The sequence below is a fragment of the Notolepis coatsorum genome (assembly GCF_963971535.1).
Source record: "Notolepis coatsorum genome assembly, chromosome: 1".
NCBI lineage: Eukaryota > Metazoa > Chordata > Actinopteri > Aulopiformes > Paralepididae > Notolepis > Notolepis coatsorum.
This window is the reverse complement of record NC_140165.1, coordinates 186,378,142-186,404,988: the sequence shown is the minus strand read 5'-3', so window position 1 is coordinate 186,404,988 and position 26,847 is coordinate 186,378,142. Positions and strand designations below refer to the sequence as shown.

General features: G+C 44.2%; 1 protein-coding gene across 1 annotated transcript in view; it reads left to right on the top strand.

The window, feature by feature from the left end:
• Positions 1-26,847, top strand: part of stard10 (StAR related lipid transfer domain containing 10) — a 148,387-nt gene that overhangs the window by 96,068 nt on the left and 25,472 nt on the right. Inside the window, exons 3-5 of the mRNA XM_084316178.1 lie at positions 9,185-9,288; positions 24,537-24,654; positions 26,649-26,701. Of these exons, the coding sequence (XP_084172304.1) occupies positions 9,185-9,288; positions 24,537-24,654; positions 26,649-26,701 (275 nt within the window). The remainder of the gene's footprint in view (positions 1-9,184; positions 9,289-24,536; positions 24,655-26,648; positions 26,702-26,847) is intronic.

The following is a 26,847-nucleotide window of genomic DNA, read 5'->3' as shown; positions in this document are numbered from 1 at the left end:
ATGAAGGCCTTTGACAGGCTGGAATGGTCGTATCTGTGGGCAGTGCTAGAAAGGATGGGGTTAGGAAAAGGATTCATCGATATGATTAAAGTATTATACAAAGACCCATCGGCCATGATTACAACAGGCACAATCATCTCCAAAATATTTCCGGTATCACGCTCTGCCAGACAGGGTTGTCCTCTTAGTCCCGGACTGTTCAATCTATCATTAGAGCCTTTAGCACAATATATAAGACAATCCCAATCCATAGAACCAATCGTAATCAAGGGCACACAACAAAAAATTTGTTTATATGCGGACGATGTAATATTGTTCATGCAAAACCCCAACACCACATTGCCTCATCTGCTCAAGTTGATTGAGGACTTTGGTGATTTATCGGGATTTAAGATAAATTGGCCGAAGTCGGCTTTCCTTCCACTTAACACCCCTGCAAAAAAAGATACAACCCTCCCAGGACAGATACAGATGGTAAAACATTTCAGATGCTTGGGAGTGGAAATATTCCCTACCATAAGACAAACGGTGAAGCACAACTACACAAAAATCCAAAACAAAATCAAAGACGACCTTGATAGATGGGCAAAACTTAAAAACACAGTACAAGCACGGATATCAATAGTTAAGATGGATGTACTACCTAAAATCAACTTCTTCTGTTCAATGCTACCGTTACCCCCTCCAGAGGGTTACTGGAAAAGATTACACTCCTCCACATACAAATTTATTTGGAATAACAAACCACCACGTATAAAAAGATCCACCGCACAGAGAAATAAAGCAGATGGTGGCATGGCATTTCCAGATTTTTTCCTATATTTTAAGGCGTACACATTAAGTCCATTGACAACATGGTTTGACTCCCAAGCATTAGCATCCTGGAGAAAAATAGAAGAAAACATAGTAGCCCCACATAGACTGAAGGACATAGCATACACTAAACTACCAATCAAGCACTGTGAACGAAAATTTGGCCCCATAATTACTCATGCGATCCGGATATGGCGTGAATCACAAAAAAAAAATCCTAACCCACAAAAATGGCACAATCATACTCCCTTATTCAATAACAATGCACTCTTAATTGGAAAACGACCTATAAGATTCCCTATATGGGAAGAGCAAGGCATACACTCATTAGGGGATGTTTTTAACAAACAGGGTTTTTGTAGTGATAAAGAAATACGCAAAAAAAATTATCTCACCAAGTCCACATGGCTTTTTCACAAACAGTTAGAGCTATGTTTGAAGTCTCACAGTGTTCCATTAGACAGACCAATTGAACACCACAGATACCACAAATTCTTCTACGCAAGAGAGACATCGAGAGGTTTTGTTTCAGAATTTTATCATCAATTACTAACGTCCTCGTATGAAACCCTCCAACTTGACTCTGTCTGGAGGAGGGATATACCAGACCTGGAAAATGACTTTGATTGGCAAGGAGCCTGGGCAAATGTCCGACTTACATCAAGGAACCCGGATCATCAACAAATCAATCTTAACTATATTCACAGGACATACTTGACTCCTATAAGACTGTGCCGAATGGGGCTTAAACAAGATTCCAAATGCACCCAATGTACAAATGGGTACGAAGGGACATTTATGCACATGTATTGGGACTGCTCACCAGTTAAGGCATTCTGGAAAGATGTGACCCAACAAATATCAAAACTCGTATCTTGGAATATACCTGTACACCCCTCGGTATTACTATTGAATGATGTTTTTGAGTTTGCAGTGAATCCACAGCTAAAGAGATTGGTTTTATCGGGTATCACAGTAGCCAAAAAGCTGATCGCATCACGCTGGTTTCAACCGAAAAAGATTTGCCGTAAAGTTTGGTTTCTTACATATCTCGATGTAATTTACCATGAAATATCTACAGCAAGAATTCTGGGTCTCAATGAATCCAAAATGTCAATGTGGTTAGAAGTGGTGGAGAGAATAAAAGCTAGCTTATAATGGTAGTGTCTGGTTAGGTGCGAGGGATAGTGGAGGTACTTCTCAAGGTGGGGTCCGGGAGGGGGGGGTTCGAGCTGAGCATATGTGTGTAGTTTTTTTTTTAGATAACAGGTATTAGGGGTATATCTTATATAAGACAACTAACTAAAATGTGAACTCATTGGATGTGCCCTGACAATTAATGCTTGTATATCTTATCGTGTGTTGTCATGTTTGTTTATATGTTTGTTTAAAAAATAATAAAAAAATTAAATACAAAAAAAAATATGTTTGTAATTTTGTTTTTAGCGCCTTTGAGGTGCTTTGGTACCATGAGGTGCAAGCATAGTCGTAGTACCCTTGAATGAGTGCTCCTGCCAGAGTCTTCAGGGTATTCTTGTTTACCAGAGAGGAGATCCGGTACAAGAATCGAGTTCGTTGGTTGACTTTTTTTATTACATTGGATGCCATTTTGTCACAGGAGAGATTAGCCTCTAGGATGGAACCCAGGTAGGTAATTTCATCTTTCCTTGTGACAATATTGTCACCCACTGTAACTGAGAAGCCGTCGGTCTTGCTGAGTTTGTTATTTGAACCGAAGAGAATGGACTCTGTTTTGCCCATGTGTAATGATAGTTTGTTATCAGCGAGCCATATGCCGATTTTGCCTAGTTCCGAGCTGAGGGTTTTTTCAACCTGTAACTTGTTCTTGTCAGAGACCAGCAGGGCTGAGTCGTCCGCAAACAGGAACAAGTTGCAGTCACAAGCTGACGACATGTCATTTGCATAAATTAGGAACAGTAGCGGTCCTAGTATGCGTCCTTGTGGAACACCACAGCTCACTGTCAGGGGGGGGATAGGGTACCGTTTACCTCCACCATCTGTTCCCTCCCCTCGAGGTAGGATTGCATCCAGCTCACTGATAGACTATCAAAACCAATTGCTTTTAGCTTGTCAATTAGAATGGTGTCGAAGGCCTTTTGTAGGTCCAGCATGACCATGCCGCAGTATTTGCCCGCGTCCACCTCTTGTTTGATGTGGTCGTTCAAATAGAGAAGGCATGTGTCAGTGGAGTGGGATGTTCTGAAGCCAGATTGGAATTCGTAGATTAGATTTTTTTCCGCTAGGTACTTTTTGACCTGTTCGTAGACTGAGTGGGAGGGTAGTTTGTTTACCAGTGTTGTGGCTATGTTTGTGAAGAAAATGTTTAAGCAATTGGCTACATCCAGCTTGTCTGTGATGAGCGTGTTGTCCGTTTTTATGTTTATGTTTGAGAATCTGGTTTTATGTTTTTTACTGCATCCTAGTTGATTATTGAGTAATTTCCAAAGTTCACGTGGTTTGTTTTTGTTTTCCTCAGTTTTGTCATTGATGAAATTCTTTTTTGCAGTTTTGATCATGGAGTTTACGTAGTTTCTTAGTCTGTTTCTTTCTAGTTTGAGTTCAGTCACGTGGGCTTGGAGTTCACTGCTCGTGCTTTTGGTAAGCTTTGACTGACTTTTACGAAACTCAGATCATTTTTTGTCTCTGGTTTTCATAGCGGCCAGTATTTCGGAGTGCATCCACGGCTCAGCGCGATTTTTTACCCTGGTGGTTCTTAGGGGGGCCATGTCGTTTAGTATTGTTGAAAATTTGGTTTTGAAACCAAGCCATGTTTCTTCAACCAGTGTACCATTGAGTTCATCTGAGATGCAGACTCTACAAAAATTGAAAGAAAGATTCGGACTAGAGAATAGAGACCACTTTAGATATTTACAGATTAGAGATTACTATAACAAAGAAATAAAACAAGACTGAGACAAAGAACAGAATGGGGTAATTAGGATAATGGTCAAATCATATGAAGGAAGGAAGGGGAGGGTTATATCAGCACTATATCAGGCAATAATGGACAGTACGGGAATTACAACATTGTATGTAAAAGAAAAGTGGGAGAAAGAGTTAGAAATAGAGATAACAGAGGAGGAATGGTATAACACATGTAAGATACAACAATCAACCACAGGATCAAGGATATGGAGGGCGTTTGGGTGGAAAAACATAATTAGATTCTTTATAACGCCAGAAATACAGGGCAATTACACACCAGCACAGAAACCATTTTGGAGAAAATGTGGACAAGAAGTAGCGAACCACACACACATATTCTGGAAATGTCAGAAAATTATTGGGAAGAGATTAGTGTTGTCACGATACTGGAATTTCGACTTCGATACGATACCTTGAAAAGTATCGATACTTCGATACCATTTCGATACCAAAAAAAAAAATATATATATATATATATATATATATATTTTTTTTTAATAAACAAATTTATCTTTTGTTGCTGGTTGATTTTCCTCAGCTTCTCTCTGGTACTATAAGAGAAGATAAATATAACACTTTTAAAACCCTTTGTTTATCTTTAGATCACACATTTAAAAATAACTGTTCATCTCACTTCAATCATTTTTATTGCAGATGCAGAACATGGTATTTTCTCAAGCAGACAGATGTAAACACTGTAATCTGTGTTGCATGTACCTGACAAACTGAACTGTTTGTATTACAGTTAGTAACCGTTTCGATTTTTATTTAAAGATAACGAGAGAGAGAGAGAGAGAGAGAGAGAGAGAGAGAGAGAGAGAGAGAGAGAGAGAGGCTATGCTCGGAGCATTTTAGTAACGTTACATTTTCAACAAGATTGCTGCTATTTAAACACTTCATGGAAACGGGGTAACGTTAACCTTATGTCGACTGTAGTATTGTATGACCTCGACATAACGTTTAAACGTTAACGTTACTCCGTTTCCATGCAGGTAATTATAAAAGTGGCCAGCTAAGCTAAGGGAGCTAACGGCTAGCAGTAGGCTAACGTTAGCTGATAGCTGCCTGTAACGTTACTAACAATCAGCTGTTGATATTATGCGCCATCAGTAGACAACGTATCATGTATTAAACTAGAGTTAATGGTTTAATGCTTCAGTCACAGTGACGTTGAAAGAGCAGCTGTCACGAACCTCATTTCTTTATGGAGATCCGCGTTGGCACTGATCTGTAACACCGCTTGCAAATAGCATTGGGGCATCTTCTTTAGCTTGTCCTTCGTTGTTTACTTTAAACCCGAAGTACCTCCAAACAGCACTTCTGCTGTTTTCTTTATCCACAAGCACAAGTTGCGGATGCTCTGCATTTGCCATCTTCAGCTAAAATGTTTGTCGGCTCTGTGAGGGGGAGGGCTGGAGGAGCCGGAGGGGCAAGCGTGCTCTGAACAGCGTGTCAACAACTTGCGGTAGAACACTCGCCAGCTGGTACCGATACTGCAGAAAGTATCGGTATTTCGGGAAATTAGTATCGAAACCATTTTAAATATTCAGTATCGATATGTATCGATACTTCGATATTTTTGACAACACTAGAAGAGATAGAGATAATAAATGAAATAGTAGGATATGAAATACCCCAGACAGGGCTAGTACTATACCTAGGGAACTTGTCACAGAAAGACATTCAGGGAGAAGACAAATATTTGATTAAGATACTATTAGTAGCAGCCAAGAAAGCACTGACTAAGCTGTGGTACAGGGTAGAAGCACCAACGAAGGAACAATGGACAGAGATAATAGAGGGGATACAGGAAATGGAGAGAATCACGCATATGCTGAGGCTGCAAGGGGAGAAATTTGAGTCAAAATGGGATAAGTGGGAGGAATATAGGAAGAAGAGGAACGACATCACAGAAGGATGAAAAGGAAACAAGACAATAAATTGAAATATAAATAAAAAATTTAAAGATAGAAATACCAATGAACCCATGTCACACCCTGCCTTTTATTTCAGTTTTCTTTTTGATATTATAATTTTTTCTTTATTGTTTCTGTCTGTTTAATAGTATTGTAAGTTGTGTATGTGTATTTTGTATTTTGTACCTGTATGTTTGTAAATCAAAAATGAAAATAAAAAATTAAGTAAAAAAAAAAAAAAAAAAAATCCGTTCAAGATGCAAAAAATAAAAGAAATTTCAATCGATACGTTCCCGTTTTATACCGTGGTGAATATGAGTGTTATATTGGAATGATCTGGGATCATTCCTGTGAGGCTATTTATAAAGTGCGACGCTAATAACGTTAAATCCATTGGCGTTTCGTCCCTACACATGATAGTTAAAAATCCAAATGCATATGATCGGTATTATGTTCCATCATGAATGCATGAAAGGGGGGGGGGGCGGGGGATGGCTATGAAATCCTTGCACGATCAAGCTGGAATTTACGTCAAATTGCTCTTACCTTTGGCCGGTTGGATTCCAAAACGAATTGTCCAATTATTTGATCGCCATCTGGTAGATCATATGTCCATTTAGCACACGCCATAACCCTATACAGCATAATAATAATAATAATATAATACACTTTATTTGTATAGCACTTTTCATACAGAAGTTGCAGTTCAAAGTGCTTCACAACAGTAAAAAAATACAGGCATAAGCTAGCATAAAAAAGATAGAGAGGTAGCAAGGTAAGGTAAATCACAGTGTTTCACATTAGGATCTAGCATCCCAATAGGCCTTTCTGTTTACAGTTTAATTCAGTAATACAAATAATAAAAATAGAATAGACAGAATAAAAACGGTTGGATTCAGTTTAAAAATAGGCTAAAAATTATAAAATAGAACGGACATACAACAGAGCAGTGCATCAGTAAGTAAAAAGTAAGTAAAAAGTGTGATAAAATTGTTCAATTTTGAATTACACCAGAGCAGTGCTCTTAAAATTACAGTGCATAGAACCGACACATGAATTTGATAGGAAGTGTATAAACGTAGGTAGGGTAAGAATAGTGCAGGTAAAGTACAATTTGTGTCAGGATATCCCTGATGTTTCATTTAAATGCCTGAGCAAAGAGATTTTAAGCTGTCTTTTGAAGATGTCTAGCGAATTGGCTTCCCTGATGTTTTGGGGTAGTTTGTTCCATAGTTTTGGGGCATAGTTGATACAGGCTGCATTACTGATCCTCTTTTGACTGTTTCTGGGAGCCTCTAGTAGTCCAGCAGCTGATGATCGCAGTGTTCTTGCTGGCCTGTAATCTATTAGAGTGTTGGCGATGTAGCTAGGTCCCTGTCCATTTAGAGCTTTGTATGTAAGGAGAAGGACCTTGAAGTCAATTCTAAATGTTACAGGAAGCCAGTGTAGAGCAGCTAAGACTGGACTAATGTGCTCTCTCCTTTTGGTTCTAGTCGGGCTGCAGAGTTTTGGATTAGCTGAAGCCTCTCTGTGGTTTTCTTATGGAGACCTGTAAAAAGTGCATTACAGTAGTCTAACCGGCTAGATATGAATGCATGAATTAGCTTCTCAGCATCATTTTGATTATAAATGGTCGTACTTTTGCTATATTTCTGAGATTGAAGAACGATGTTTTGGTCACTTTGTTAATATGAGAATTGAAGTTCAGTTCTGAATCTATGATAACCCCGAGACTTGTGACCTCAGATTTCATCCAAGGGGTTAGTCCTCCCAGGTTCTTTATTAACGTTTCTTTTTTAATTTTGGGGCCGATAATTAGAATTTCAGTTTTGTTCTCGTTTAGTTTCAGGAAGTTCTTACTCAGCCATTTATTTATTGCCAATATGCAGTCTGTGATGGAGTTAATATCTGTATCATTTGGTTCAGCAGATATGTACAGTTGTGTATCATCCGCATAGCTATGGAAACCTACATTATGTTCTCTTCATTAGGGCTGCACGATTTTGGGAAATAATCTAATTGCGATTATTCTGACAGATATTGCGATTGCGATTTGCGATGCAATTATAACATATTTAAAAAAAGATTTACAAGAAGAATGTTGCTGCTTTCTGTAGTCGGGTCCCAACTGCAAAATTACTGTATTACCTGTATTATACACTTTTACTATCATGTAGACTATTCTGCTTTGTGTTTACATGTGATGTATTGTATACATGCACATTTATTATGTTCTTGTGTGATGTATCACACATTTTATTGCTGTGTGATGTATTGCAAATGTTATTGCTGTCATCTTGGCCAGGTCTACCTTGCAGAGGAGATATTGTATCTCAATGGGACTTCCTGGTTAAATAAGAGCCCTACTCTTCATCATTATCTCTGATAATGAATCCGGCGTCCCAAAAAGTATTCCATGCGATTGGGTGAAGCCCTCGCTTCAGGCGAACAGAAAAGTCCGCCCGGAGCGTTTTCAGTGTGACACCAGGTCTGCAACAGGGGTTACTGCATTCTCGAGACAGCGCCACTACCAGGATCTGGCCGGTACTGCACCTTCGGAGTCCCAATATGCCTTTTCCAGGCAAAATACAGCTCTGTGACATTGAATAGGATATTAAAATCGGAAAAAAAGGAAAAACTACCCAGAAACGAGAATCTTTGTTTCCGGCACTCAACCGCTGGGCCACAAAAACGAGAATTCTCATGAACGGCACCCAAAGGGTTAAGATGTTCTTTAAATAATGTAGATATTGACTGTAGTGATGGAAGTAGAATGTAGAACTGCTCCAGTGGAGTTGCTCAGTGGCCAATGGTGTCAGACTGTGGTTGTACTGGGCAGCTCCCAGGTATGAATGGAACTGTGTGAATGTGAAGCAGGGCGTAGCTGAAAAAGAGCATCTGTGCTTAGCGAACCTACCCTGGGTAAATAAAGGTTAAACAATTAAGGGAAGTCCGACAATAGGGAGCTGAATGGCACCGGGTTTGTGGCCCAGAAGACACTTAATAATACACAATCAACACAACATCTCTTTGTTGTGAATACCGTAAAACTTCAACTAACAGCTCAGGCTTTTATTTGCTTCAATCACTGAATTCACCCCGCCTTTATTTGGGACAGGCTCAGCAAAGATGGGAAATATCCAATTGTTTATTTAAACCAGTATGAATATAACATGTATGGCATGTACCAGCATAAACATAAAACAAATAAAGAATTGGGTATTGATCTACTAACCTATGGATTATTTAATTATTAACCCTTCACTGCACCAGAGCCCCAGTGGTGCTGCTGATAAGACTTAGCTCCTGCTCCATTAATGCAGTGATTCAATCAACCTTTATTGCGTTTACGTTTTACGGTAGTTTAATTGGGAACTGTTTTCTAGCGAAGTACACCTGATATAATGAATAGTATATCTTTAATGAAACTGTTCAAAACTATTGTCTGTAGAGGATACTCGCTGGGCTGTGATCGGTTAGAGTGGTAAACATGCGATTCCTCCTTACAGGGAGATGTCCCAAACCTCTCCGGGACCGTGATGTCATCACGCTGCGATCCTGGCTGCCAATAGGGAAGGATTACATCATCATGAACTACTCTGTCACACACGTAGTGAGTGTACACACACACACACTCTCTCCATACATGACGTAATTTGATTTAATATATTTTGATGATTGTATTTTAGGAGCTCGTCTTGTCTTTGTGTTCTAGTCTTTGTCCTGTTTACTTTGTAATATTATGTGTTATTATGATGTAAGTTGAAGCAGGAAGCATTGCTGCTGCTGCTGCTAATGATCCTAACAAACAAGCTCAATTAAACACACTGACACACACTCACCACACACACACGCTAAGACCACACTGAAATACACTCACCACACACACATGCTAAGACCACACTGAAATACACTCACCACACACACATGCTAAGACCACACTGAAATACACTCACCACACACACATGATATGACTACACTGACATACACTCACCACACACACATGATAGGACTACACTGACATACACTGAACACACACAAATGCTAAGACCACACTGAAATACACTCACCACACACATGCTAAGACCACACTGAAATACACTCACCACACACATGCTAAGACCACACTGAAATACACTCACCACACACATGATAGGACCACACTAAAATACACTCACCACACACACACATGCTAGGACCACATTGAAATACACTCACCACACACATGCTAAGACCACACTGAAATACACTCACCACACACACATGCTAAGACCACACTGACATACACTTACCACACACGCATGCTAAGACCACACTGACATACACTTACCACACACACATACTAAGACCACACTGAAATACATTCACCACACACACACACATGCTAAGACCACACTGACATACACTCACCACACACACGCATGCTAAGACCACACAGACATAAACTCACCACACACACATGCTAAGACCACACCGACATACACTCACCACTAGGGGTGTAACGGTACGTGTATTCGTCCCGCGAATTTACGGTACGGCCGTCACGGTGCCGTACGCACAGCCATACGACGAATACGCCCCACAGCGCACACACACGAGTCGCACATGCAGGCACTCGCAGGTTCCGTGCGAGAATAGTGCGCGTGGCCGGGCACACCGAGTCACACTTCAGAGTGGGCGAAAGTGCAAGGAGGAGGCACATACATTGGAACAGCTGCAGGGTCATTAAAATGTTAGTTTTCTTTCGTTTTCTTGTTCGCCCAATAACGTTAACCCAGTGGTTCTCAAACTTTTTACACCAAGTACCACCTGAGAACGTAGCTGGCTCTCCAAGTACCACCATATGGCTGATACAGTCTATTCGAGGCTGCGGTCTCGACTCCCGGAGAGTCAGCATTGCCTTGGCTCGGGTTGATCGCTATACTAACTCGTTTGGCTGAGTTAGGGGGAGGGGAGCAGTGGGTGGGTCCTGGGCGTTGTGGACAGCGACCCCTACAGTTCGGTCGGGGCGCCTGCTCAGCAAGGGTAGGATCTGGAGAGAGGTAGTGCGACCTTCCACACGTTACACTCTCCCGGTGAGAATCTGCGCGGCCAGGCCGGCTGCCGGCTGGCTGCACATGCGTCGGAGGAAAGCATGTGACAGTCTCCGACTCTCCGGCCTCTCAGACCAACAGTAGGGGAACGTGCGCAACAACCAGGAAGGGGGTTGGGAATTGGCATAACGACTAACAGTGGGATGGGAGAAAAATCGGAAAAAGAAGGCGGGGGGAAAAAGATTAAAAAAAAAAAAGAAAAAAAAAAAGTCTATTCAGCTATGCACAGTTCACGCAGGAGGCAAATGTATTCCTAATACCATTATTTATTGTTAACTTTTGTCAGACACAGCCACAATGTACAAAGGGGTAGCACTAGAACTAGCAAACTCTTCCACACAACTCATACAATGCAAGGGGCATTGAGAACATAATAACTAACATTCTCACATACAAGTGAGAAAATTAAGAACAACTGTATTTCAGCAAATGTACTTAATTATCTCTCTCTCACACACACAGCAAGCAATTGTCCTTCATTCTCTCTCTCTCACACTCTCTCACACACACACACACACACACACACACACACTCACTCACTCACTCACTCACTCACTCACTCACTCACTCACTCACTCACTCACTCACTCACTCACTCACTCACTCACTCACTCACTCACTCACTCACTCACTCACACACACACAGCATGTTGTTGTCCATTGACAACTCACATAAGCAGGGCCGGACTGGGGAAATAATTCAGGCTGGGAAATATAGTGTGAAATATAGCCCCAGTCAGGCCACTTTCTAAGTAGGGGTCCCCCAACAGGAATTATTTTGTTACAAAGACTTAATTTCCTGCATTCTGGTGCAGGATTTTATTTTATTTTACCCTTTAAATTCCAGTGTTTGTGATGGGCATCACAAATATTTGTAAAAAAAAAACACACATATTCAATACATTTTTGAATTGTCACCCTTTAACACTTTGAACGCCACTAGGGGGAGACGGCAAATCCCCCACCGTGCCAGACTCTTAAGAGGCTGATTTAGCGAAAACACATGATTTCCGCGGATAGATTTCTATATTATATATTTTAGCTATGTGAAAATGGTTGGGCTCATTTGACAATATGCTAGTTGATGTACAATACGCCAAAAGCCGTTTGTTGATCCATGCCGTCGTTCGTTCACAATTCCACGCCAAAAAAGGTAAATATTGGCCCAATTCGACGCGCGTTTCCTCAAAGTCGAGTTATGAGCGTTTTGCTGCAGCAGCGCGAAATCATTTCCTCGTCTGAAACACATTGTCCAAGTGCAATAATGTCATGCACTGTACACACAACACTTAGTGGTGTTTATCATTCATGAAATGCAATGCATATATTATATAGAGATATTTGTATCGATCACGTTGTATGCCTATATGCATTTTTATAATAATGTGTAGCTGTATGCTTCAATTCCACACAATTACCGTACACATCTCTTGGCATACTAATATTACATATAGACATTTTCAAGGTAAATCAAAAATATGTATAGAAAACGCAGCAATTTAGCAAAACTGTGCATACGCTTCACATTCGATAAATGGGGGGGGGGGGGGAGATCATGATTGCATTTATTCCAAGTGCATAATGTCACACATTGTACACTATGCACTTGGAATAAATGCAATCATGATCACCCCCCCCCCCCCCCCATTTATCGAATGTGAAGCGTTGTCATCAAGTAAAGTATAAAAATATCCCTATATGCATTGCATTTCATGAATGCTAAAACACCAAGTGGTTTAGTGACTAAACCACTTGGTGTTTTAGCATTCATGAAATGCAATGCATATAGGGATATTTTTTATATAGATTACGTTGCATGCCTATATGCATTTTTATAATAATGTGTAGCTGTATGCTTCAATTCCACACAATTACCGTATACATCTCTCGGCATACTAATATTACATATAGACATTTTCAAGGTAAATCAAAAATATGTATAGAAAACGCAGCAATTTAGCAAAAATGTGCATGCGCTTCACATTTGATAAATGGGGGGGGGGGGGGGGGGGGAGATCATGATTGCATTTATTCCAAGTGCATAATGTCACACATTGTACACTATGCACTTGGAATAAATGCAATCATGATCAACCCCCCCCCCCCCCCCCCCATTTATCGAATGTGAAGCGTTGTCATCAAGTAAAGTATAAAAATATCCTCCAGATCCTCGGCCCTCTCTGGGTCGACTGTCGGGACGCGGAGGGTCCTATAGAAATCGTCTAGCGTGGAGGGCCCCACTTGCGAGTCCGAGGTGTATAACGATTGGTAGAACGTTTTAAAGCTTTTATTAATTTTAAGGTTGTCAGTGGCTTTTGAGCCCTGCTCGTCGTTGATAGTGGGGATGGACTGGTTGGCAGTTCTTTGTCGTAGCTGATGGGCAAGTATCCGTCCGGCCTTCTCCCCATGTTCATAGTACCCTTGTTGCGTTTTAGTAATGAGGTACTCAGCCTGTCACGTTGACAGGAGGTCAAACTCAGTTCGCAACGATATACGTTTTTTCAACGTGTCGGTTGATGGCGAGTGGCTATGTAGTCTATCTAGCTCCAAAATCTCGTCCGTCAGTTGCTTAAGGCGTGCCGTGTTTATCTTCTTTTGGTTGGCGCAATATGAAATCACCTGTCCCCTTAAGTACGCCTTCAGTGATTCCCAAATGGTTAAAGAAGACATTCCCGGAGTCTTATTAATGTCGAGAAATAATGTAATTTCCGAGGTGATGAAGTTTGTGAAGGCTTCCTCCGACAGGAGCAACGGGTTGAGTCTCCACTGGCGGTGGCCAAGCCGTGTATTCGGGATACTCATTTTCATAACTAAGGGACCATGGTCTGAGATAACTATCGCTCCGTATTCGCATTTGGTTACGAGGGTAAGGAGTCTCTTATCCAGGAGAAATCTGTCTATGCGCGAGAAGGTATTATGGACCGGGGAAAAAAAGGAGTATCCTCTGGATGTAGGATTACGAAACCGCCACACGTCAGCTACCCCATATGATTTAAGAAAGCGCCGGATTGCACGGGACAAGCTAGACTAGGGGGCCTTCCTGGACGAGCTACGGTCCAGCACCGGGGAGAGTGCACAATTAATGTCGCCGCCAAGGATGAGATGGTGCGAGGTCATATCCGGTAGGCGAGAAAAAAGGCTGGTGAAGAACGAAGGGTTGTCCCAGTTTGGTGCGTAGATATTAGCCAGAATGACCGGAAATGAATGCAGTTTCCCCACTACTATAATATAGCGCCCTGCAGGGTCGGCCTCTACACTCGACATAGTAAATGGCGTGTTTTTATCTATCAAAATGGCTGCTCCTCTGGCCCTTGTGTGGAAGTTAGAGTGATACATCTGTCCCACCCACCCCCCCCCCCCTCAGTCGAGCATGGTCCGCAGTTTTTAAGTGTGTCTCCTGTAAAAACCTTTTGGAGGAATTTAAGTCATATTGTTTTCCCGAGAATGTGGCGATGTACATCAATGAACGGAAGGTTGCTGAGTGCTCGGTGGCTGCGGGCCTTGCGGATGAGTTTGTTTTAACACACAAGCCATGTCAAGCCTGACTGCCCTAGTGGGGAGGACAGACCGAGGTGGAGCTCCGGTGGCAAACCGGTAGCCTCTGGCAGTAGCGAGCAGTTAAAACATGCGGACGCAGGTGGAGTTAGTGAGCGAGGAATGGGGGGGGGGGGGCACTCGCATGTGTTTTCACTGTGGGAAGAAAGGGCACATCAAGGACAATTGTTATGCTCTCCTTCACAGGGTTAACAGTCCTACCACGCAGATGCCACAAATATCGTTGGTTACGACGCCCACTGCTATGGGTAAAGGCATGGCAACCTATTTACCTTTTATTAGCAGAGGGTTGGTATCGTTTTGCAAAGATGGTAGGAAAGTTCCTGTAACTATCTTACGAGACACTGCTGCGTCTCAATCGGTTATCCGTAGGAATGTGTTACCCTTTGATAACAGATCAAAGGCACATGCTGGGATAAGGGTCAGAGCTTTTGGTAGACATGTTATGAGAATGCCGCTACACAATATTAATTTAGAGTCGGATCTGGTGTCGGGACCGGTCGTAATCGGGGTGGATGGCCGTTTTCCGGTCGAGGGAGTGTCATTGATCCTCGGTAACGACCTGACAGGGGGTAAGATGTTAATAAAATCAGATGTCATTCGCGTTTCAGCGGGCCTGTTGTGGCGGACGTTCTGGCAAATGTGCATACGGGAGTTGTTCCATCAGATGCACTTACGACGGCCATGACGGGTAGTGCTGGGGGGAATTTATTTGACATAGGTGTATCGGTCAGTGACGCGGTGCCTGATGGTACTGGCCCTGCTTTGCCCATGGATGACGTGGGACGTGTACCTATGCCCAATATGCCGGTGTCAGCCTTGGTGGTGGCTCCACCTGGAGTTGACAATGATAATGACAGTCTTTGTGTTTCAGAAGAGGGGGAGCTGGAGAATGAGGTCATTGTTCCATCCGGGGCAGACTGGGGAGCTTTGAGTGGTTGGTTGGCCTTGACCATCGTCTTGGCTGTTTTTCACACCCGGGCCAACTGGGACTGTCCTCGTGGTTTGGGTTGGGTGCCACAGTCAGACCCGGCTGCGTCTATGCTTTCTACAACGCAGTTGGGTTTCCGGGTTCCTCTGATTGGCCGAGCATGCGCATGAGCCACGACGCGCTCCTCAGCCGAGATGCATCCAGCTCAGCCAGGCAGGAATACTGCGCTCCGCTTAACCCAATTTATACAAATGGAAGTATTGATTACGCCGTAACGAATCATTAAAAAAATATACCGTTAACTGGAATATGTTGTTTCTTTACACATATGTTGGATTATGTAATTGGTTTGTCATGACAAACCAATAAAAAATCACGCGACTCGGGCATCGCTGAGCTCATCAACGACCCTCCGTGCTCTCTCTCCCGCCACCAGCGAAGCCTCGCAGACCGGCGTCGGCTCCAGTAGCTCCGGCAGCAGAGAGGATGGCTGTAGCCAGACCGTGAGCAGCATCGCTGAGCTCATCATGGTGTCCGCTGGACAAAGCCAGAGACGGATAGTTGCAATGCATCTGTCAGTCGTACTTAACTATGTGTTCACTGGCCGGCTACGTGGTGCAGTGGGCAAGGCGCTCACCACGAATACTGGAGACTAGGCTCGAACAGGTTCGCCTCCCTGTTCGAGTGCAGCGCTCCACATTGCTTTCAGTTTAGCTGGTTGTCCGCACTAATACACATTGGCAGTATTAGGGGGAGGGAAACTGATGGGTGGGGATCTGGCGTTGTGGACAGCGACTCCTACAGGTCGGTTGGTGCGCCTGTGTGGGTCTATGTTTGTGCCCTGATCAGGCGCTCCTAATGTGATTCGTCATGTCTAGTTGTAGTTCTCTGTCCTGGTGTTGTAGTCCCTATCGTTCTTTCCCCAGCTGTACCCACTTACAATTAACCCAGGTGTGTCTTGTCTCGTCATCCCCTCATGTATAAGTAGTCTGTCTTCCCCTTTGTTTGGTGCTGATCCTGTCTGTGTAGTATGTGTTCTTGTCTGTCGTTACTTTAGTTTATTCTTCATTTCATTCACGGTAATTATTTCATTAAATATTTATTATAAAACTACTTTGACTGCCGTCTCCTTTGTTGTGTTGCATTGACTCGACATCGAGCTTAAAGAATGTCAATGACAACGTAACAATAGCGATCAGCCCAAGCCCCATGGCTTATATTATTCTAATGACTTGTTTTATTAGGAGATCGCAGATACTGTATGCGCTGCCCTATAGTAGTCATACTGTAGAGAACGTACAGTACACATCTTAGCGTGACATCTTAACACAATGGATGCCAGCCATTAGACGCGGACCGCTGTAGCTGGGCCAAGCGTTAAAAGATACGACTGCGTGACCTTGTTTGTAGAGCTAAATCTATATTCTATATTATAGCCATGGATACAATATTATAATCATTTGACACTGTTTCTTCCGGTCAAGATGCAAAAAAGAGATATTTTTTCCATGCATACATTCCTGTGTTATACCGTGGTGAATATAAGTATGGTTTTACAGCGCTAGGGGCCGTGTCCACAGCCAGCTTTTTATGAGTTGCCAGCTCTTTTCTGTCATTAATTTCTATGCTAAAGACGCGACAGGCGCGCTCCTTTTCCCAGCGCTGCGCCTCGCGTTTTAGCGCTCTCTGCGGCTAGAGTTTTTGGGCAGAGCGCTCCCAGCGCATAAAGTTGAAAATAGTTCAACTTTTGGAGAGGAGTGCCGCTCATCAAGGTCACTTTTTTCGACCGACCAATCAAAATCGAGCAAGTGGCGGAGCCGCGGGAGTCGCGAGACTAAAGCAGATTGAGGTCTGGAGTTCTGGAAACGCTCTGAGCATGCATATTTTTGATTTTCAAAGCGGTCCGCCTTGAAAAAAACGCTATCTGTGGACACGGCCCCTTATGGGGTAATTCCTGAGGGGCTGCGTAATAGCCATATAGGTAAATTCTACTATTTGCGTTGGCGTTTCTTGCCTATACACGCTAGTATTCCCAAATCAAATATATACAGTAGCTATTATGTCTCATCATGAATGCATGAAAGGGGGGGGGGGGGGGGGGTCGTTTCTGATGATTGATTACCAGTAACGGCATTAGTATTGAACGCTAAAAACGCTGATCAGCTGGATCGGTATGAAAACCTTGCACAATCAAGCCAGAATTTACGTCAGATGATCCTTACCTTTGATTGGGAGTATTCCAAAGATAATATTCCAATTGTTTCATCGATATCTGCTCCATCCGATTTCCAATTGGCCTACGACATAACCCACCACAGCATATGCATCGGATGTCCCGTAGACGTTTGGATGCGACCGATTGAACCTCTAGCCTTGCCGTCTACTGAAAATCTGCGCCCGGAGACCTTTCAATATAACACAGGGTCTGGAACAGGGTTTACTGCAGCTCAATACTGCCACCTGGGGGAATATGGCCGGTACTGCACCCTCAGCGTCGCAGTAGGCCTTCTAACGGCAACATACATTGGCATTGGTCCCTGGCATTGAATAGGATATTAAAATCGAGAAAAAAAAGAAAAACAAACCAAAAACGTAATATTACGTGTCTGGCACCCAACCGCTGGCGAGCAAACACGTAATATTACGTGAATGGCACCCAACGTGTTAAAGGCCGCCACAGAGTCAGGCGTACTGTGAGCGGACTGGACTCCGCAGAGGTCTGCGCGGACTCTGCATCACGCACCGGCACCGGTGTCACACAAAAGGCTGCTCTGGTTGGTTGGCATCGACCTGCATTAAATGTAGTAAACTGGGCGGCTAGGTGGTGTAGTGGGCAAGGCGCTCGCCATCAACGCTGGAGACGCTGGGTTCGAGTCCAGCTCTCTGCGTTGCTATCAGCTTGGCTGGTCGTTCACACTAACACAATTGGCAGTGTTAGGGGTGGGAAAGCTGATGGGTGGGTCCTGGGCGTTGTGGACAGCGACCCCTACAGTTCGGTCGGGGCGCCTGCACAGCGAGGGTAGGATCTGGAGGGAGGTAGTGTGACCTTCCACACGTTACACTCTCCCGGTGAGAATTTGCGCTGCCAGGCTGGCTGCCGGCTGGCTGCACATGTGTCGGAGGAAAGCATGCGACAGTCTCCGGCCTCCCGGACCAACAGTAGGGGGGAGTGCGCAACAACCAGGAAGGGGGTTGGGAATTGGCATAACGACTAACAGTGGGATGGGAGACAAATCGGAAAAAGGATGGGGGAAAAAGATAATACATTTTAATTTTTTTTTTTTTTTGTAAACTGGCATGAGAAATGTAGGAAATTGGTACGTGGTGGTACGCTTGACTATGAAACCTCAAACGACTGCGGACATGCTGCGTGGAGTCCGGTCCGCTCACAGTACGCCCGACTCTGTGGCGGCCTTAAGATGTGTACTGTATGTAGCGCATACAGTATCTGTGATCTCCTAATAAAACAAGTCATTAGAATAATGTAAGTAAGTAAGTAAGTAAGTAAGTAAGTAAGTAAGTAAGTATTTATAAAGCACCTTTCATACATGTCATGTAGCGCATATATAACGATAAAAGCAATAAAGTCACAGTGATCAGTTAAGATCAATGTTTTAAAGAAAAAAAATTACGTAAAAATTAAAACAGTCATTTGCGGACCAGTTTGGGAGAACAGGTCCGCACAAACATGTCCGTTCAATGCACTTGTACAGTAGGTAGCAATGTTAGCTCTCATAACGTTAGTATAGTTACGGTTTTATTAGTGGTCGTGTATTGTATGTAGCCGCTCCCTCATCTAAAGAGTTGGGTCCATAAGGCTTTTCCAAGCCATAGCGTCTTTGTGTTATGTCTCATAACGACGTTAAGACAAAAAGACGCTATGGCTTGGAAAAGCCTTATGGACCCAACTCTTTAGATGAGGGAGCGGCTACATACAATACGCGACCACTAATAAAAACGTAACTATACTAACGTTATGAGAGCTAACATTGCTACCTACTGTACAAGTGCATTGAACGTACATGTTTGTGCGGACCTGTTCTCCCAAACTGGTCCGCAAATGACTGTTTTCATTTTTACGTTATTTTTTTTCTTTAAAACATTGATCTTAACTGATCACTGTGACTTTATTGCTTTTATCGTTATATATGCGCTACATGACATGTATGAAAGGTGCTTTATAAATACTTACTTACTTACTTACTTACTTACTTACTTACTTACTTACTTACTTACTTACTTACTTACTTACTTACTTACTTACTTACATTATTCTAATGACTTGTTTTATTAGGAGATCACAGATACTGTATGCGCTACATACAGTACACATCTTAAGGCCGCCACAGAGTCGGGCGTACTGTGAGCGGACCGGACTCCACGCAGCATGTCCGCAGTCGTTTGAGGTTTCATAGTAGCCAGTTAGGAAGTAGGAAATGCACTAAACCAATGCACTTGTACTTGTTTAGCAGCCTACTGTTCATTCATTACGCACGTAGGCTATTCAGTGTGCCTGTGTGTGTCTGTGTGCCAGGCAGGTGGCCAGGAGCGCACAACAAGACGGTATAAATATGGAATATCAATACGCGATTGGGTTTAGTTCTTATGTATATATCCACTGTCATTTGCAGTGTTGGTGTAGTGCTTTTATTTATTTTCGTACATCACGATGCCCCTTGAGGCATGACTGTAAATGTAAAACGTAATTTTTTATCATACAAATATTGTCATATTTATTATTACTATCATTATTTAATTCCAAGGATGTCTGTAGAATCAACATGAACGCAATCACCATGATTCCTCTCAAATAAAGCCCTTAAACCAGTCTGTCCGACTTCCGAGCGAATCCCTGACTGTTCGTGAATCCCAAAATTGTCTTAAGTCTGTTGGTGAATGAGACCCACTGTCTCTGGAGCATGTAGGGGTTCAGTGCCTCTGATGCAGGTAAGGGTCCAGTGCCTTGCTCAAGGACACTGACAGGGATTACACATTAGCTGTTGCGGGAATCAAACATGTAACTCTGGGTTTAAGGGAGCCCCCTTTCTTTTTTGTCCTTGTCAGCTACACTGAAACGTACGAGCCATGTGCTAGCAGGCTATTCAGATGTGTGTGCGTGTGTGTGTGTGTGTGTGTGTGTGTGTGTGTGTGTGTGTGTGTGTGTGTGTGTGTGTGTGTGTGTGTGTGTGTGTGTGTGTGTGTGTGTGCGTGCATGTGTGTGGGGTGGTTCACTGGTTTTGAATAGTGTAGTTTAAACGACAGTGGGTGTTGGTCCATAGCAGGTCCACATTGTGTGTGTGTGTGTGTATACATGTGTGTGTGTGTGTGTAAGGCACTAAAGCGCCAGGGAGTCTGAGAGTGTTTTGGACTCATTCCAAACTGAAACTGTACTCTGTTCCCTCCTGTCCTTTGCTGACTTGCCACAGGTAAAAGACAGGAACTACCAATTCACTAGTTCCACATCACACCGATGACCACACAGACACAAGATATAGGTTTTAACAGATTCAATAGAAATCCATAGTTTATTATTAATGCATCGATGCAACAGCCATTGATACACTTGGAGTCACACACTCCTGGGAAAGTGCACTCAGCAGGGATGGGATGGGGGAGGGAAAGAGAGAGGAGACCTTTCTAACCGTTATAGTAGCCTGGTGCACTTACAGCCTCCTGATGGAGTGGTCTCCGGAAGGGGATGAGACTCCACTCATCCAATAGGGGTAAAGACTACACAGTATATGGGGCGACAGTGGCTCAGGAGGTAGATCGGTTGTCTGGTAAGACATTCCCGGTTTGATTCCCGCTCCTCCCGGGCAGTGTGTCGAAGTGCCCTTGAGCAAGACACTTAACCCCTAACTGCTCCCAATGAGCAGGTTGGCACCTTGCATGGTTGCCTCCACCGTCGGTGTGTGAACGTGTGAGTGAATGGGTGAATGAGAAGAAGTTGTAAAGTGCTCTGAATAAAAGCCAGCAAGTCCAAAATGCAGTCCATATACTATATATTGTGGGACAGAGACCCCAGAATGTGCACATCCTTACACCAATACTGCCGGGAGCTGTATCTTGCTAGAGGAGGGACAACTGGGGTTGGCGGAGATAAGAGGGGTTTGTGCGAATATAGGATTTGTATGCATTAAATGACCAGCGTCCCAGGTGCTTAAAATGTAGGAGAGTGGCCGCATTGGTCAGTTCAATGATATATGAGTCTAAAAAGATGAGGTCACATATAAAGGGGTAGTGAATTCTGAACGGTGGAGGAAACTGAAAAGAGCTAAACTATTTAATAAAGAGACTAAGAGATGAAGATGAACATGACGATGAACATGAAGATGAACATGAACATGAACATGAAGTTGATGTGGGGGAAAGGGAGGCCAGTGCAGAGGAACAAGATGCAAGCAGTCAGGATGATGGTGAGAAGAGGAGAGTGCAGAGTGGGCTGTGGACGAGGTTGGTTTTTCTGGAATGCCTCGCAGGAGGAGAAACATCTATGAGAGAGAGAGGGCTGGATGGAGAGAGAGAGGCTGGATGGAGAGAGAGGGCTGAGTGGAGAGAGAGGCTGGGTGGAGAGAGAGAGGCTGGATGGAGAGAGAGAGGCTGGATGGAGAGAGAGGGCTGGGTGGAGAGAGAGGGCTGGGTGGAGAGAGAGGGCTGGATGGAGAGAGAGAGGCTGGATGGAGAGAGAGGGCTGGGTGGAGAGAGAGGGCTGGGTGGAGAGAGAGGGCTGGGTGGAGAGAGGCTGGATGGAGAGAGAGGGCTGGATGGAGAGAGAGGGCTGGGTGGAGAGAGAGGGCTGGGTGGAGAGAGAGGGCTGGGTGGAGAGAGAGGGCTGGGTGGAGAGAGAGGGCTGGGTGGAGAGAGAGGGCTGGGTGGAGAGAGAGGGCTGGGTGGAGAGAGAGGCTGGATGGAGAGAGAGGGCTGGATGGAGAGAGAGGGCTGGATGGAGAGAGAGGGCTGAGTGGAGAGAGGCTGGATGGAGAGAGAGGGCTGAGTGGAGAGAGGCTGGATGGAGAGAGAGGGCTGAGTGGAGAGAGAGGGCTGAGTGGAGAGAGGGAGGCTGAGTGGAGAGAGAGGGCTGAGTGGAGAGAGAGGCTGGGTGGAGAGAGGGCTGGATGGAGAGAGGGATGAGTGGAGAGAGAGGCTGGGTGGAGAGAGGGATGAGTGGGGAGGAACAGTATTAATTTTTACATGAAGTAGATGCTACTAATGTAGGACCATAGGGTGGTGTAGGTTAGGAGTGAGAGGTCTGGGGGAGTAGGGTGGTGTAGGTTAGGAGTGAGAGGTCTGGGGGAGTAGGGTGGTGTAGGTTAGGAGTGAGAGGTCTGGGGGAGTAGGGTGGTGTAGGTTAGGAGTGAGAGGTCTGGGGGAGTAGGGTGGTGTAGGTTAGGAGTGAGAGGTCTGGGGGAGTAGGGTGGTGTAGGTTAGGAGTGAGAGGTCTGGGGGAGTAGGGTGGTGTAGGTTAGGAGTGAGAGGTCTGGGGGAGTAGGGTGGTGTAGGTTAGGAGTGAGAGGTCTGGGGGAGTAGGGTGGTGTAGGTTAGGAGTGAGAGGTCTGGGGGAGTAGGGTGGTGTAGGTTAGGAGTGAGAGGTCTGGGGGAGTAGGGTGGTGTAGGTTAGGAGTGAGAGGTCTGGGGGAGTAGGGTGGTGTAGGTTAGGAGTGAGAGGTCTGGGGGAGTAGGGTGGTGTAGGTTAGGAGTGAGAGGTCTGGGGGAGTAGGGTGGTGTAGGTTAGGAGTGAGAGGTCTGGGGGAGTAGGGTGGTGTAGGTTAGGAGTGAGAGGTCTGGGGGAGTAGGGTGGTGTAGGTTAGGAGTGAGAGGTCTGGGGGAGTAGGGTGGTGTAGGTTAGGAGTGAGAGGTCTGGGGGAGTAGGGTGGTGTAGGTTAGGAGTGAGAGGTCTGGGGGAGTAGGGTGGTGTAGGTTAGGAGTGAGAGGTCTGGGGGAGTAGGGTGGTGTAGGTTAGGAGTGAGAGGTCTGGGGGAGTAGGGTGGTGTAGGTTAGGAGTGAGAGGTCTGGGGGAGTAGGGTGGTGTAGGTTAGGAGTGAGAGGTCTGGGGGAGTAGGGTGGTGTAGGTTAGGAGTGAGAGGTCTGGGGGAGTAGGGTGGTGTAGGTTAGGAGTGAGAGGTCTGGGGGAGTAGGTCTAGGAGTGATGGTCTACCTATGCTGTCATTGAGTTGGCACTGTTCAGTAAATTGTTTTACTATTCAGTTTGGAATCAGGTCCATAGTTTTACTATTCAGTTTGAAATCAGGTCCATAGTTTTACTATTCAGTTTGGAATCAGGCCCACAGTGTTTTCTTTTGCCAAGAGAGGGAAGAGGGCGAGAAGGATCCTGTATTATAAGACACACTGATCACCTCGCCTCACACACTGTCTCTCTCTATTTCTCATTATCTCCCTCTTTATCTCTCTCTATCTCTCTTTCACCCTCTCTGTCTCCATCTCTTTCTCTGTCTCCATCTCTTTCTCTCTCTCTCTCTCATGTTTACAGTAAGATAAGCTTTCTCATGTGACTGTTAACTGTAAACTTCTGCATTCCTCTAACGATAAGTGGTCAGGAGTCTGTGTGTGTGTGTGTGTGTGTGTGTGTGTGTGTGTGTGTGTGTGTGTGTGTGTGTGTGTGTGTGTGTGTGTGTGTGTGTGTGTGTGTGTGTGTGTGTGTGTGTGTGTGTGTGTGTGTGTGTGTGTGTGTGTGTGTGTGTGTGTGTGTGTGTGTGTGTGTGTGTGTGTGTGTGTGTGTGTGTGTGTGTGTGTGGTGTGCGTGCAAAAGACAGGAGTCATGTGTCGCTATGGTAACATAAGCAGTGAAATTTGATTAGTGGCTAGAAGTACGTTTATCCATGAGACGACAACCTAGTACTTGTAGAGAACACGGCGAGCTTTACTAACCCTGAGAGGCACGCAGGAAATGCACAACAGTCATACATTTCAAGTACAAATAAATACAGTATAAAATATGCAGCCCCTTCCATACCTGCAACACACAAAGGCACACACACACGCACACGCACACACACCAATACAGAAAATAAATAAAAACACTACAGTATAGAGTAGGTCACATGATCCTGTAGGAACGACTCAGCATCACAATCAACAAACTGAATCCACTTCTGGCCTGGGATCAGATCCCACCAGATCCTTCTCTCCTGTGTCTCTAGAATCACATGTCCCCCTGCTGGCCTGGGATCAGATCCCACCAGAACTAGTTACTTTTCAACAGTGTTTGACGTGTGCTGATAAATAAATAATTTGTGTGTGTGTTTGTGTGATTTTCCCATGCAGAATTACCCTCCTAAGAAAGACAGGATTCGTGCCGTGTCCATTCAGACGGGTTATATGATCCAGAACCAGGGACCAAACAACTGTACTCTCACATACCTGGCGCAGGTAGACCCTAGAGGTAACTACTGAACCACACACACACACCTGGCCCAGGTCGACCCTAGAGGTAACTACTGAACCACACACACACACCTGGCCCAGGTCGACCCTAGAGGTAACTACTGAACCACACACACCTGGCCCAGGTAGACCCTAGACTCCTAGAGGTAACTACTGAACCACACACACACACTTGTCATCATTGGGGAGTAAGGTTGTATATATCTGTTAAATTATATTTTATCTATTAATTAGATCATGATGGATTCAGAGCCTGTCTATTTGCTTTGTCTAATTGCAGTGGGTTTGTTTTGTTTAGGTGTCTTATTTATTATTTGTTTAACACTTTGACTGCCGGAAAACGCTTTAAAGCGTAATTCCCGGCCATGCTCAAGTTGCCGGAGGATGCTGTACAGCGTCCTTATATCAATATTTCAAAAATCTGCGATCGGATTCATATTTCCCCTCCGCTGGCCTGAGATCCACCAGGAGGACCCACTGAGCTCTCTGGCGGTTCAGGAGTGCCATCTGGTGGCCGATCGGCGCAATCGCTAAACAGGAAGTGCTATGGAGGTTGTGCTGGTCGACCATATTACTTCCGGGCACTCTGTTTGGCTCACGGGACTCGATCTCGACACAATACATAGCGATCGATTGCCAATAACTCGATAAACAACATGATTTGGACATATATACTATTATACAAGCTGGAAATGGACCAGATATTTCTACATACCATAATAGGTAAATGACTGTTCCACGCTCATCGCCCAACGGCGCGAGGAGGATACGGTAAGATTCAGCGTTATTTTTTATCGTATTCCATATAAACTGTTATGATGAACATATCACCCACACTAGATGAATGATATAACGCTGCCCACGGAATTATAAACGATCCCCCGCCCATCCGGTCATCATCAGATCATACGTAGATCATTCTAGAAGTACGTCCAATTGAAATTTTTTATATCGCCCCGATTGCCATCAAACTGTATTTCATCATCAATATAATGCATTTGGGGCTATATATCACGTTCTGGAGAAAGCTGCAGAAAGAGATGAAAACATACTTATACATTAGACCATACTTTACTATGAATATGTGAATGAAAAAGTTTAACGTTGCTACACAATGAACAATACATATAGGACTTTGAATGGGCCCTAATAATGGCAATGTAGCAATAGAATTTAAAAAGTTATAGCCCTGCAAAGAAGGGGTACTTCTCCATAGACAAATAGAGCCGGCAACCTATGGTATATAATGAATTTAACCCATGGCACCCAAAGTGTTAATGTGTCCCGAGGATAAATGGCTGCTGCTATGCAAAAGCTAATAGGGATCTAAATAAAACAAACAAACAAACAAACAAACAAATACTTATAAACGGCAGATTCCACACTGGACTGTGGGCACGATGACGTTTGTCTTAGCCATGTTTCTGTGAGAACTTTGGGTGGAGTTTTAAGTGGTATCCTAGGCAACTCTCCCCACATGGAGGGGGAGGGGCCATCACCATACACAGAGCGCCATCAAATATTTAATCAGCAACATCCTGCTTGTTCTAAGCTGGTCCGTTTGTGATAGAAATTATTATAACATTATCTTGATGAGAACGTTTGCGACCCGTGATGTAATTGATTGATTGATGTAAAGTAATTGATTCAACAAACTTTTATAATCCGCTATAAACCAGATACCCCCCCCTTGGGGATCTGTGGGTGGGTAATCAACCACACACACACACACACACACACACACATGCATGCACACACACAGGTGGTTAATGTGCTCTGAGTGTGATGAAGATTCATTGCCGTGACCTTATTTCTAAAGAGTCGCCATAGTAACTATAATGAAGGACAGAGTCCCTTTAACTCTCTCTCTCTCTGTCACTCTCTTTCTGTGTGTGTGTGTGTCTCTCTCTCTCTCTCTCTCTCTCTCTCTCTCTCTCTCTCTCTCTCTCTCTCTCTCTCTCTCTCTCTCTCTCTCTCTCTCTCTCTCTCCAGGTTCTCTTCCTAAGTGGGTTGTTAATAAGTCTTCCCAGTTTCTGGCTCCAAAAGTAAGTCAATCCCTCCCTCACTTCCTTCCTCACTCCCCCCTTCACTCCCTCATTCACTCCCTCACTCACTCCCACATTCACTCCCTCCCTCCCTCACTTACTTCCTCACTCCTTCACTCTCTCACACACACACACACACACACACA